Source organism: Caloenas nicobarica, chromosome 3, assembly GCF_036013445.1.
Source record: "Caloenas nicobarica isolate bCalNic1 chromosome 3, bCalNic1.hap1, whole genome shotgun sequence".
Lineage (NCBI taxonomy): Eukaryota > Metazoa > Chordata > Aves > Columbiformes > Columbidae > Caloenas > Caloenas nicobarica.
The window spans coordinates 31,640,431-31,654,958 of NC_088247.1; the positions used below are offsets into that span (position 1 = coordinate 31,640,431).

Consider the following 14,528-nt stretch of genomic DNA (forward strand, 5'->3'; position numbering starts at 1 on the left):
CCTTTTACCACAGGCCCTTCCAGATGGTAAATCAGCTCGCCCCAGTCAGACACCCGTCTGCAAACAAGACAAACCACCTTCAGGATTGTCTGTTTCTCTCCACTGGCTATCAAGGGTAGACAGGGTGATTGGCTCATAGCTCAAGATTTTAAGTCTGTGATAGAAATTCCATCTAAAGCATTTGCTGAAACACAGTGATTAAGGTCAACTTTTCAGGTTCTGCCAGCCAAGGACTGCAGGTGCTGTGTTACCCGAGCTCAAGAGCCACCCAGACTCTGCAGCCTGGGGAAGCCAGCTTCGAAGAGCTGAGTTTCAGAAACATTACTGAAATGTCCATTTCCCAGGATGTTATATATATATAAAAAATTTCTTTTTCTTAAGACCATGAAAACATCTGAAGCACCAAGGTTTCTTACACATCAGAAATTCTCACACTCAACAACTCTAACTTGAACCCTATTTATTTATGGACTTCGGTATTTGAGGATGAGGCATTAGAAAAACACAGCTATTTTAACACCTGGTTTCAATCCAGTTAATAACTTTGCACCTGATACATTCTCTCCATTAAGTCAAATATATGCTAATACTGTCCTGATTAGCAAATACTATTTAAAGCTGCTTTATGGGATGCTTTCTGAATAAGGCGGGTGTCTAGATTCAGTGAATTTCAGGCAGGAAGACCAGATTCAGTGAATTTCAGCTGTCACATCATAAGACAAGACGAACTTCACAAGTTATCTATAGGTACCCCTGCAAAACAGTGGAATAGCCTACAGGATGACATGTAGGGACAGCTAGGGAGAGGTCTTTTTTTGTGCTGGGTAAATCTGTGTTTTTACTGAACACAACACAATCTCTAGCATCGGAAACTACAGAACTCCAGTATTTAAGTTACTTTACGGAAAATTCAGCCATATGAAACTCAATTCTGAAGATACAGTTCTTGAAACACATGAGTATGTACTTAAACAATTCCAAAACTGGATTTTATAGTGCTCTGCAGGGTTTAATGAAAGATGAAGCAAAGGGCACCAAGCCGACAGGCTCAGCGCGACAGCTGTGTACCTTCTTCTACTGAAGAAGCCTTAGGTGGTGACATCTCTGGTCTCTCTGCACTATATTTCACTGCATGGTGTGGGCACGCCATAACTCATTCTATAAATCATACTGTATCCTGAAAGAGATCTTTTCTTCCTTTTTTTTTTTTTTTGCCTATGAAAAATGCTTCAGGCAATAACTTAACAACTACAACACTCTGCCTCTCTTTAGGATCCAGAAAAAGCAGCAAAGGCACAGAAGGGATACAATTTTGTCTTCCTTAGATTCATTTGAGCTCTCAGGGAAATACCTAATAATGCATTTACAGCATGCTGTTTTCAAAACACTATGTATTAAAATATTAATAACCTAATCATCTCAGCCCCATAGTGAGGCATCTTTCTACTACTTTACAGAAGCACGGATAAGGACTTTGAAGGAAAGGACAGATTTCAGAGCTGAACACAAGCAGCCCACCTTCATGCTCAACAGCTAGAAGAGGATATCCCACATAAGTCCACCCAAGCACGCACACAAAGCAGGAGTTAGACCTGGGAAATATGCAATCAGGACATCTAGTTTTAAGGCACTAAAGGCCAAAGCACAAACTGAGCAATGCACTTACTCTGCACTTCTGTATGTTTTTTCAAGCACGGAAACTGGATCAATAGCCACTTTTCACGGCAAGTATCATAATATTAATTTTAGGATCAGAGAAATTTATGCATATTAAATTAATCTGATTGCTAAAAGCTACTTGATACCTTCTGGCAATATGGTAGAGTGCTTCAGACTGTATGTAATGTACAGGTCAGCTCTGTCACAAATACAAAAGCAAAAACTATTTAAAGATGGCAGCGCTGCTGACACAGTCCCTTAATACCAGAACCCAGGAAGAGCTTACCTAGCATGTGAGAGGCAAGGTCATCTCCTTTTCTCTCTCAGGGGATTCCTACCCACAGCTCTGGCCTTTCCAAAAAGCATTCTGTTCCTCAGAGCCCTGGGACAATGGCAAGGAGAAGAGGTATTGCTACCTTTCTAGCTGAAGCTGGTTTTCTCTAAAAAAGATCCAATAATTACAGAAACTTTGGGCTAGAAAAGGGGAAAAAAAATGTATGCTTGTAGGTAGAGTATTCCACTAGAAGTCAGTCCTGTTTAACATCACATTTAGGCAGCCAGGACTATTGTGCCCCAATAATTTAGTCCCTAGCCAAATATGGCTAATATCAGGCTACATTAACATTTGCTTTACACTCCTCCTGGTGCAGCAAGTCTTTAGATTTAGGCACTGCAGTAATGCAGCTGAAGCTCGACTCTGTTGTACTATTCTGTATTATTAGTTTTAACCCTTAATGCCTCTCTCCGAGAACAATACTAAACCATCTCTTGGAATTGTGCATCAATACCACATCCTCATTTTGCAACCTCATGCCCAGTAACTCACTGGCCAGGACACTCTCACAGCAGATGGGCAGACCTCAACTCCCTACTTTATTTGAGGGAGATCTAGACACATTCTCCCATGCTGGGTGCTAGCTTAACTACTAATTAACCTGATGTGCAGTATTCTCAGTTCTTTCTCTTGTAACTCTTCCAGACTTAGGGGATAATTAGCTCACCATTGGATCCGAGAAAAAGAAAGATACAGAGAATGATTCAGTAATTTAATGTCTGAGGGAGAAAAGACCTGAATTTCCATCTGCCTCACTTAAGTATTTTATAGGCTATATATAGGCTTCAGCTCTTTCCAGAAGGGTTGGATTAGAGGGGAAAAAAATAAAGCAAGTTAGAACTGAGCTGACAAAAAGGATGTTACTGGTGAACAGCCTCACCAGAGTACTCAGCAAAGGGACATAATACAAAATGGAGGAAGGGGAGACTAGAGACATGGTACTTAAGGGGAGGAAAGCGCAGAGCTGCACAGCCTTGGGCGCGGAAAATCAGCCTGGGCTACACCTTCTGCAGGGACTTCGGGTCCAGCTCACAGAGCAGCCCTGGGACCCATCTCTGCCTTCCTCAGAGCCTCACACCACCTCAGCGGGAGTGAAAAAGCACCAGTCTCCTCATTGCGAGGTCTCTGCTGCCCGTAATGCTTTTTTTACAGACAGAAACACGTACTCGTGGAGAAAGCTCAGAGGGCAAATTAACGCTATGGCAGTGCCCATTCGATCAAGAGGCTGTAAGAGGATTATTTTCCCCAGCACCAGCCTGGAGAGAGAGACGCCTGCCCCAAGGACCCAGGAAAGGAGGCTGTAGCACGGAGGGTGTCGGTCTCTTCTCCCAGGTAACAAGTGATGGGACAAGAGGAAATGGCCTCAAGTTGCCCCAGGGGAGGTTTAGATTGGGTATTAGGAAAAAATTCTTGACAGAAAGGGTTGTCAGGCACTGGAACAGGCTGCCCAGGGAAGTGGTGGAGTCGCCATCCCTGGAGGTGTTTAAAAGGTGTTTAGACGAGGTTCTTAGGAACGTGGTTTAGTGCCAGAGTTAGATTAGGTTATGGTTGGACTCGATGATCTCTTCCAACCAAAACAATCCTATGATCCTATGACACCACCATACGACCGACCCTGGCAGATCACTCTGCTGTGTGTTTTGGGGTATTTACCACTTGCGAGTTGCCACCCGGACAGGCACAGGCTCCTGGGCACCCCGCAGTCCAAGTAACGGCTTGAAACCGCGGCAGGCGCAGACCCGCCTTCCACACGCCACCCGCCGAGGCCAGGCCGACCGGCCCGCCGGCAGCCGCGCTCCCGCCGCCGTGCTCCGGGGAGCCCGGCCCGGGCAGAACCCGCCCCCGGGAGTCCCCGCTGGGGCGAGGCGAGGACGGGCCACCCGCGCTCCCGCCTCACGGGGCGGCCGCCGGCGGGGGGGGCGGGGGGGGCGGGGGGGGCGGGGCGTCCCTCCCTCAGGCGCCTCCGCCCGCGCGCACAGGTGCGGCGGCTCGCGCCAAGCCCCGCCCCGGGCGCTACCTGGAGGGCGGGGTCACCCCGCCGGCGGATGGATATCACCTGCTCCCGCGAGGTGACCCTTACGCCCAGGCGCCTCTCTGTGCCCTTCTGAAGTCAAGTCATGGCGAAGCGTCGCGTCGCCGCCACTGTTCGGAAAGCCCCCGCGGGGAATCGCGGCGTGTCCGCGCGGCGGTAGGGCCCGGCGGACTATTTTTCACCGCCGGCGCAGGGCTGCCGTGTCCCGGGTGGGCGTGTGCACGCGCGCGAGAGGGGGAATGAACGAGCGGGCGGATGCGTCTGCGGCCGCAAGTAGTTCCGGTTGAGGAAGTCGGCGCTCGCGGCAGCCGGTTCCCGTGGCTGCGCCAGGGCCGGAGCGGCGCGTCCCGTCCCGTCCGGTCCCCAGCGGTGCCGAGCCCGGCCCAGCGCCAGCCCCGCCATGGCCACCCGCTCCTGCCGGGAGAAGGCGCAGAAGCAGAACGAGCAGCACCAGGCCATCCTGGCCAAGCTGCTGCGGGAGGAGGACAACAAGTACTGCGCGGACTGCGAGGCCAAGGGTACGGCGGGGCGGGCGGGCGCGGAGGGGCGGGCGGGCCGGCCCAGGTGAGGCGCTCCCGGCGGCGCCTCCGTGTGTCCGCCCGCCCGGGCCTGCCGCGGCGGGGTCCCCGCTCGGGGCGGGGGCCGGCAGCGAGGGGCCCCGCCCCGCTCCACGTCCGCAGGGGCGGCGGTGACCGGCCCCCTCCCGACACGGGGCCCGGCGGGGCGGCGGCGGGAGTCCGGCGATGGAGGGCAGATACCCTCTGATTTCGTTGTGAACCCGTCTCGGCTTCTCCATCCGGCTGTAGGCCCGTTATCCCGAAGCGAGGAGCCCCCAGCTGGGGCTTTATGCCGCGGCCGGCCTAGCGCTGCCCTCAGGTTCCAGTGCCGCGTCTCCCGGCGCTGCATCGCTCAGGGCCGCCGGGGCTCCTGGGGCTGGATGGGGAATGAGCTGAACGTTGAGTGTCCCAAACAATGCCCTTCGGTGTTGACCCAGTCATGTAAATGCTAGGCTCTTGGAGTCGAGGTGTCTGCGTCGTTTAATGTATCAACAGATCTGGCTTCGGTGGTGAATGAAATGTTAAAGATTGTAGTGCTCTCAAAGCTTACTTGTCTTTTGTTTTGTTGTTGCTAATGGTTTTGTTCTATGCAAAAGTAGATGTATGTTTGCCTTTGTATTTACCTTGGGTTCTGTGGCTTTCGGATAGAAAAATGCAGCATATCCCTCTTTCATTGAGTCAATTCAGTAAGATGTTAGCCTAAATAAGATGATTGCACAGTAAGTTGTTTAAAGTATATTTCCTGAGCAACAACTAGGTGTTTGCGGTGTATGATTAGCTCCAGAACTGCCTTGTTGAGCCCTTCTCCACCTCAGCTGGCGGTTAAGTATGGTGAGCTAGCCTGAGCAGCCAGCAATGGCACTGTGTTTGCAATTTGCCTTTCCAATCTGCACAAGCTGCTTTTTCATCATGGATGTAAACTGTGCAGTGCCTTGCACCATGCTGGTGTCTGATACATCAGAAATAAGACTTTAGCTTCCTAGTATAATAACCCAAAGATGTATATAATACAGATTACACCAAAGATAAGAGATCTTTGTATTTTACAAGTAACTCTTCTCAAGAATTTTCTAGCACAGCTCTTCTTGCTCCCAGGCTTCTGGTTACTATGTAAAAGAGTCACTATAACTGGTGGTTTTCTGGAAAAATCATGCTTGTATGTTTTGTACATTATTGATACTTGAGATTTCCATGCTGAATGCTGCTCTGAGTTGCTTGCTGATGTTTCACAGTGTAGGCCTCGGAGCTGGGTTGCTCACAATTGGAGTCTGGAATTCTCCAACTAATATTGGTCCTATCTTCCGAGTTCCCTCTTTCTAACCATCACCTGGCCACAGTATTGTTTGTAAATCTCTGTGGTCCTTAGTGCTCTGTAACTTCTGTCACTTCAGTTTGGCAGTGCTGACACTTTCAGCTTCCTCCTTGTGTTTGTGTCATTGAGTATCTTTATCCACTGTTCTTTTCTTTGATACTTTCATACCTCTCTTCTGTCACGAGCTTTCTTTCATAAGTCCAAGCTTTGATGTATCTCGACTTTGGCGTTTTTTGTGTTCTGGATTTGGAGGACCTATTAATCTCCTGACCAAGTGTCTTCTGCTAGTGCCTGTAATTCAGTTTCCATCTTTCCAGTAAATTATTTTACTTAGCTACCTTACTAAAATCTGACTGCAATTCTGAAGGCTTCTCTGTTTTTTCTATTGCTTAACCCCCTTCTCCCTTGCCGTCTCTCTGTATGTATCACTTGCTTTCACCCTATCCCCTGGGAAAGCCGATATGAAAATACTGTGTGATACAATGTGAGTGTGCAATATTGAGGGAATTGTGTGTTGTGTGTGGTTTTTATTCTCTTTATCCCTTCAAGCTTAATTTGCACTTGCCTCATCCTCTTCTGGCAATTCTTGTTTTAAATCTCCCATGATATTAGCTTTGTAGTGCCATCTGCCTTTGCCTGTACTCCTGTAGTTAAGTGTATGGTTTTCTTATAGTTGGAGGAGAGAGTGTGGAATGATAAACTTTAGTTTCAGCTGTTCTAGAGGTACTTGTCTGAGAAGTGGTCATATATGGACACTGTAGATTTCTTTCCTTAAGTTTAGGAGGTTTCCTTCTGGGAAGCAGAGTTGTGTGAACAATATTGATGTGCCTCTGCTGTACTCTGAAGTCTAGACTTCTGTATACTTCGAGAAAACATGTGGCTCAGAAGAAAAAACATGATCAATTATTTAGTTGAAAATCAAACTTGCCGTGAGCATGTAATGCCACTGTTGAACTCTTCCTTGTTGTATCAGTCTTTGATGAAACTTCTTGTTGACCAAGAGAAGAGGAAAAGTGAAGGATACTTCTTTCGGATGCAGCTGGATATTTTTTCTTAATGTGTTTCCCACTTAATCCATGGTGGTTGGGTGCTAATGACGTGCTGGTGTCTGGAACAGTTGTAGTTTTGCTGGTCCTGGCCTGCACTGGTATCTGAGGCAGCAGTTTTTAACAGGGCTCTGTTGGCTAAGCGGTGTCTGTGAGGTGCCTGCGTGGCTTTCCCTAGCCTGTGACAGGCTCCACCTCTTGCATTGCTGACAGCATCCCTTTCATCTCTGGTCACTGACATTAGTCTGGAGTCTCCTAGTGCCGGTTCCACTAGAGATTCCCTTCATCCAGATTTCTGTGGACATGAACTTGAAGCGATTCATTAAAAGCTCTGGGGAGACCATGCTGCGGCCTTTCAGTGCTTAAAAGGGGCCTACAAGAAAGATAGGGGCAGACTTTTTAATAGGGCCTGTTAGGATAGGACAAGGAATAAGAGTTTTAAACTAAAGGAGGGGATTCAGACTAGACATAAGGAAGAAATTTTTTACAATGCTGGTGGTAAAACACTGAACAGGTTGCCTAGAGAGGTGGTAGATGCCCTATCCCTGGAAACATTCCAGGCCAGGCTGGATGGGGCTCTGAGCAACCTGATCTGATTGAAGATGTCCCTGCTCATTGCAGGGGGGTTGGACTAGATCACCTTTGAAGGTCCCTTCCAACCCAAACTATTCTATGAAAATCTTTAGGACTTCTCTGATGTCAGTCCTAGTTCAGAATGCATGCTTTTCCTTTTGTTAATGTAATCGATTCTTTTTTTCTTTGAAATGCTGTCTGCTTCAGCTTCTGTTACTTTTGTGTGAGCTTTTCTCCTTTGTTTGTCACCCTCCTTTCTGTTGTTCAATAGGATCCCACGAGTTCTGGTTTTTGCTTTCTTCCTGTTCACCTAATTGTTGGGTAACATTATCTTTGTGATTAACTCTGGTTTTGTTAACTGAGTTGTGGTTGTATCTTGGGTCTTATTCTGGCAATACTTAAAGACCACACTGAAAAAAATGGTTTTCAGATAGCCGGCAATTCAGTGTGGGTTCTTATCTAAAGCTAAGAGGCTTTCATCACTAATTTCTTCCTCTCACCATAGATGTTAGTCTCTCTTAAGCCTTAGATATTATATTTATCCAAGGCTTCTGTTCAGATAGTCTTATCCAAGGGATGCTGGAATCTTGCAGACTATACTTGTCTATCTGTTTTAACTGTTATTCTTTGAGCCTTTGGGAATTCTTAGATAGCTAGATATCATTTAAAATCTTACAATTTTTTTTAGGGACACAAGGATATTTATATTTGTATTTGCATATTCATGCAAAGCTCATTGCTTTGATTGTATCTACTGTAATGCCACTGTTGAACTCTTCCTTTGTATCATTAAGGCTTCTCTGCTGGCTTTTACTTCTCACATCAAAAAGACCATCAGAACTTGCTGCTGTCCTACTGCTCGTTCACTCCTAAATTACTGAATTAGCTCTCCTTGCTCTTGGTATGTGACCACTATCTGCATTGCTTGTGAGGAAGTTTCAAGCATGCACCTTTCCTAAATTATCACATGGCTTGTGTAAGAATTTAAAAAAGCTAACTGTTGGTCATCTTTAAAATAATCTTGCTATCATTAATAGTGGTCTTGTATCAAGAACAAAGCCTTCCTTTGCCTTCTGGCCTCCTTGTTCAAGTCTGAGGTATGCAGAACAAAGCTGTTTAATGTATCTGCGAGTCTTTTGGAAGTTGGAGAATACAGCTGAGGACACATCTGCCAGCGTAAGCATTAAGCAATAATTAGGATTGCTGACTCTGGCAACAGTTTCTGGAAGTGCATTTTATTCTGTATTTGCCTTTTAACTGTTGAAATAGCTGCTATGAATCTGTCACTGGTAAAACATGTTGAAAACTACTTGCTGTATGCCCATGCCGTAGTTGCCAGATGTCACCTTCCAACTAAGTCTTACAGCTACCAGAAAGACTAGATGACGCCTCTGGGGCAGAAGCCTAAAAATCAAAGGTTCTGGAACTGTCTTTGCAATCACTGAGATTTTTGGAAGAGTGAGGAGGTTGGGATGACATTAGACAGAGCAGAGCTTGCCTGTGCTGGCTGTTCTTTCCATCCCTATCTGAACAGCCGTCTCCACGAGGCAGTAGATGTCTTCCCAATGTTATACTACTGGGAAGTAGTTATAGTACTGTTTCTAATATTTGTAAGATATAGTGAGGCATGTTGGCAGTAACTGAAAGAAATAAGCAACTGAAATTCCTTTGTGTTCCTTTTGTGTGTGGAACTAGGTAAACCTAGCAGGAATTTGAAGAATCTAGGAGAGAAAAATAGTTATAGATCTGCCCATCTGTCTTGTGTGTAGACTATGCTGAAAGCTGTTGTAAAGCACATGATTTTTTTTTTTTTCTCTTTCACTGTAGGGGGAGACTAAATGCATGTTTATTGTTGTTCCAATGCGGATATTTGAATCTTTTAAACAATAACACCTCTTGGAGATCTGTCAAATTGAGCCAAAATAAAAGACTGATATCTTCAGTCAGCAACCCTTTGACTATAGGGGCTATAACCTGCTATTTCTATGTGCTTAGTATCTACTTATAACATGCTAGAAGTCTCCTAGGCTTGTGTTATTGCTTGGCAGCAAGGCTGGTATTACTTGGGTGCTGATATTAAACACTGAATCAAGTACATGGAAGTTGATGTGTGATGAAGCACAAAAGTAGATAAATGCTCCTTCTTAAAAAAAGGGACAAGATGTTGAGCAGTATCAAAGGAGTAGCCAACCAAGCAGGTAGGCCTGTGAAGTCAACTGAAGGCAACCAACCTTGGTCTAGTGTGACCATCTGCAAATGTGGACTGTAAGACTCTGATTACTGTTCCTGATGCTGTTTAAACAAAAGAGGTATGTCTGAAACCTATGTGAATGTTCTCTTAAGGTACCTTTTCTGTTTGTTATGTTTGCATTTGGATGTTTGCTTTAGTACAAATGGATTGACTACTAAAGTCTGCTTGTAAATTCATCTCTCTGTCAAAAAGGCAATTACGTGAGTTGTCAACTGCTTTAGAATTTTTTTAACTGTAACAAAGTTAAAACAACATAATTGGAAGCTTGCAGACCTTTGTACAGACAATTGCAGATGTTTTGGGCCTTCAGAAAAGGTGAATAAATTTCTGTATCAGAGGAGGTGTTCTGTGTGGTGTGTTTGTGTGGATTTTTTTTTTGTACATATATGTTCGTTTACTTCATGCTTGGTACTGCTTGAAGCCCACTTAAATGATCTCTTGTGTGAATCCTAGTACGAAGAGTCACATTGACACTGTTGCCTGTTCAACCAGATTAAAATTGGTTTACTTTGACTACAATATTAATGAAAATACTTTTCAATATTTATAGTTGTACTATACAATCCTTGGGTATCTATATATAACTGAAGACTTGGTCTTTTCTGTCTGAAGAGTGGCAGGTACAGGCTCTCAGGAGTGTGGGTAAAGACTGAACAGGTAAGATTGCAGTACTGAAATTTACATAGTCAGAACCAGTTATTTCCATTTTGGCTTCAAGTAAACCAACTTTTAACTTCCCTAACAACCTGTCAATCTCAAACACAAAGTCTCTTAGCAGTGGAGGAGAAACAAAATCTAGTGTATTACTTCCTCAGGAATTAACCTAAAGCAAATGGATAATTCTTACAGCTTGTGCAAGGCTTCAGCTTTTGTGTCTGACTGTCAGCGTAAGAAAGCTTTGGGACAGTTCATCGTCAGTATTAGCTTGCTCTAGGACGAGTCATTGCTGCTGTACCTCCTTAGGTGAAGACCTTCTCTGTCTTCCTCCTAAGGTGGAAAAACTGCTGAAGTAGGGCACCAGGGGAAATAGAACACAGCTGAAATATCTTGGAAGTCAGTTCCACACATCAGCTCAAGTGCAACTTCTGGCCCAATGCTGGAGTTCAAACAGAGTAACCAACCAGTGGCTGATTACTGCTCTATGGATATCTTGTGCCAGTGAATATAACTGCAAATATCAGATGTTACTTCAGGTTACTTGACTCAAGATGCTAGTACTTTTCTGTGTGATTCTGTTGCAAACTTGGTATTGTTGCTGTGTGATCAGATTAGTAAAGATCGTATGAGTGTAACAGATGAGAATATGAATTGACAGATAAAACAACTGGAGGCCTCTAGCTGTCCAGTGAGGCTTTCCAATATCCTTCAAGGAATGATGAAGGCGAACTGCTTTGATTCAGGGTGAGTCTTGCTGAAGCTTAGCAACTGGAATGATGTATCTTGACCTCTAATGATAGTAAGGAACTGTATCACTAGAAATATTAGCAATCATCTGGTACTTACACTGTTATTTTTCTGGCCTCTTTGTGAAAAGTAGCGACTTCAAGGACCTTAAGGGACTAGAAACTTCCTTCGTTCTCTCGTGACGCTATTACCACCAGGACTTTTTTTCTGATTCCCTGCTACTAAATGAAACTACCCCATTGCTCTGGTTTTGTCCTATACCCTTTTACCTATTACTGGCACTGGTTGCATGAGTCTGGAACTTTTTTAGGAATTAGTTACTGTTGCAGCCCTGGGAGCTTCAATTAATTGTCTCACCCAAGAAAAGAGCTCTTCAGAAGACACCTCTCTTGTGAGGAGCGTGGCAGCTTTAGCTTAAAACTTGTAAGTGGATGAGGTGTTGCAGTATTGGGTGACCCTCGTGGTGTGTTTTCTGCCTGTAAGAAACGGATTTGTTTCCATCTCCTGACTCTTATAGTGCAGAAAAATATTCTGAAATAAGTTACAGGAAACCTGTTCAGCTCGTAATAGGACCATGTTGTTAGCAAGTACATGTTCCTGCTGTTGAAATTCTATGCACAGCCTGAAGGCTTTTTAGCAAAGCCCTTGAAATGGTATTTGTGGGTGCAATCTCCCTTCTTCAGGATTTTACCAAGCTTGATTGGGAGAGAGCCAAAGTGGCATGATGTAGCTTTGACGTTAGCATTGCTTTGACAGGAGGCTGGGCTAGGTGACCTCTGGAGGTCCCTTTCAACCTAAATGTTTCTGTGACTACTAAAACAAAGTATTTGTGGGACCTGGGCTTTTTTCTTATTATGCTGTAACTTTGTAGATTCTCTGAGGTATAATATACAGAAATCCTTATGTCCTTAGTTTGCTCCCCTACATTCGGAGGTATAGGCCTTGGCAATCTAAACCGTTTCCTTTGTGTGGACCATGAAGGTGGGATACTTCCTGAAAAGTGATTGTTAGTATTGATGAGACCAAGTTCCTGCCTTTTGAAGTCCACAGCACCCTAGCTCTTTTGGTCAGGGACTACTGGTGTGTCACTCCAAATTGTACCTAAGCTGTGGTTCTGCCACTCTTTAGTGACATGGAAAAGATGTCACTGCAGAATGCTATTGATACCAGCTGTTGATCTTTGCTTTGTTCCTAAATCTGGTTTTGTGGAACTGAAACTCATGCTGTCTTGTGAATCTGCCCTCTTTGGTCTGAATGCTGTTAAAGAAAGAGCAACTGTGCTGCAGCCTTAAGAAGTCCTTATCAACAATACAGAGGAAGCAATTATGTATGTGATAAGTAGACTTTTAGGGAGGTACCTCTTCCTGGAGGGGTGGGTCCCTTTGTAATCCATGCTTCCTGGAGGATTTAAGAGTCAATTATCGGCCATTACTTAGGGAGTAGTCAGCAGTTAATTTAGCTCAGATGCCACATTGTCCTAGACTGGTTCACTAAGGTTAGTTTGAGCATGATTCAGCTTTACATTATGAACTCAGATGCTTTGTATTGTTCTCTTGTGGCCACTACCAGATTTGCTGAGACTTGACTTTGCCTTGTGAATAGGTAAAATTGTTTAGTGGTAACTTATTCTATTTTTGAGGTTCTTGAAGAGTAGTGCTGTTGAACTCGTGACTAGTTGAATCCATCTTCACTGTACTGTCAACAGCAAAGTGTTTTCAGATATTATGCAAGAGTAAGAATGAGTTAAGACTGAGCTATGATTTTCTCAGCATCACAGAGGGGGATAGCTTACCCAACTGCAATGGATGGACTGCAATGGATAGGTAAGGTGCTTTAGGAAGGACAGGCTGGGATGGTGATAAGGAGGAGCTGCCATTTTCTGTGAGAGCAGTGGGGCTGCATGCAGCTTTGCCTAGAGATGGGTAGTGGACCAGCTGGGAGCTCATGGGTGAGGATTAGAGGACAGACCATTATGAGTGATGCTGTGGGTGTCTGTTTCAGACAACCTGATCAGGAAAGAAGAAGTAATGAGGCCTTCCTTGGACAACTCAAGCCTAACATTCACAGGCCTTGGTGCTCATGCTGGACTTGGAACCACCCCAATATTTGCTGGACAGCACAGCAGGGAACAAATAATCTAGGAGGCTTCTGGCATGAGTTGGTGGCTGTGTCTCAATACAAGTGGTCAAGTAAGAAGGAAAAGGCTGAGATGGATCTGTTGCAAACCAGGAAGGACAGATTGAGGATATAAAGGTTAGGAGTAGTCTTGGCTGCAGTGACCATGAGATGGAAGAGTTCAGGATGTTAAGAGGAGAGGACAAAGCAAAGAGTAGGATCACAACTATGACCTTCAGGAGAGAAGGTTTTTTTTTTTTTGTGGGATGTGTGTGTTTGGTTTGTGGTGGTGGTGGTGTTTGTTTGTGTGGTTTTGGGTTTTTGTTGTGTGTTTTGGGGTTTTTTCCTGTTCGGGGATCTGCTTGGAAGAATCATTTGGGAGGTGGCTGACAACTTCTTTAAGCTCTAGTGTGACACATCCTGATGGATAGGAAATTGCGTAAAGGCAGTGGAGATTCTGCTGAAATGAACAAGGTGCTCCTGGCAAAACTCAGACATATAAAAAGGAAGTGTATAAGAAAGAGGTGGAAGCAGAGACAAGTGGCCTGGGAGGAACATGGAGACACTGTCCAAGCACACAGAGGTGTTTCTAGGTAGGAAAGACAATGTGCACGTGGAGTCAGATCTGACAAAGTATATATGAATAGCAGCAAGAGGGGCTTTTACAGATAACTAGCAGCAAAAAGAAGACTGAAGATAACGTGGGCCTGCTGCAGAATGCGGCAGGGTACCTGGTCATAAGGGATGTGGAAAAGGCTGAGACATTCAATGCCTTCTTCCCTTTGGTCTTTACTAGTAAGACTTGCATTCAGTAATTCCAGGCAAGGAAGGCTTCCTCTCAGTAGCAGAGGAGGATCAGGTTTTGGAGTGCTTACAGAAACTGGATGTGCAGGACTCTGTGGGCACTAATGGAATGTACCCGTGAGTGCAGACAGAGCTGGCCAATGTCATTTTGAGACCACTCTTAATAACTGTAAGGTCATGGTGACTAGGGGAGGGTCTTGAGGACTGGAAGAAAGCAAATTTCATTCCTGTCTCTTGAAAATTGCAAGAAGGAACATCTAGGGGGCCACAGGCCAGTCAACTTTGCCTCAGTCCCTGGGAAGGTGACAGAGCAAATAATCCTGAAAACATATGAAGAAAAAAGCGATGAGGAATAGTCAGTGTGGATTAATGAAGGTGATATCGTGCCTAGCCAACCTGATAGCCTTCTACAGTGACCGAGCCAGATGACTGGATATTTTT

The 14,528-nt window shown here is 45.0% G+C and overlaps 1 protein-coding gene across 2 annotated transcripts in view; it reads left to right on the forward strand.

Annotated features, from left to right (window-relative positions):
* The first annotated feature begins 4,317 nt into the window (after positions 1 to 4,317).
* The window catches only part of SMAP1 (small ArfGAP 1), a 95,581-nt gene continuing 85,370 nt past the window's right edge, over positions 4,318 to 14,528 (forward strand). For both annotated transcript variants that reach the window (XM_065631465.1, XM_065631466.1), the window contains exon 1: positions 4,318 to 4,543. In XM_065631465.1, the coding sequence (XP_065487537.1) occupies positions 4,426 to 4,543 (118 nt within the window). In that variant the 5' untranslated portion in view covers positions 4,318 to 4,425. The remainder of the gene's footprint in view (positions 4,544 to 14,528) is intronic.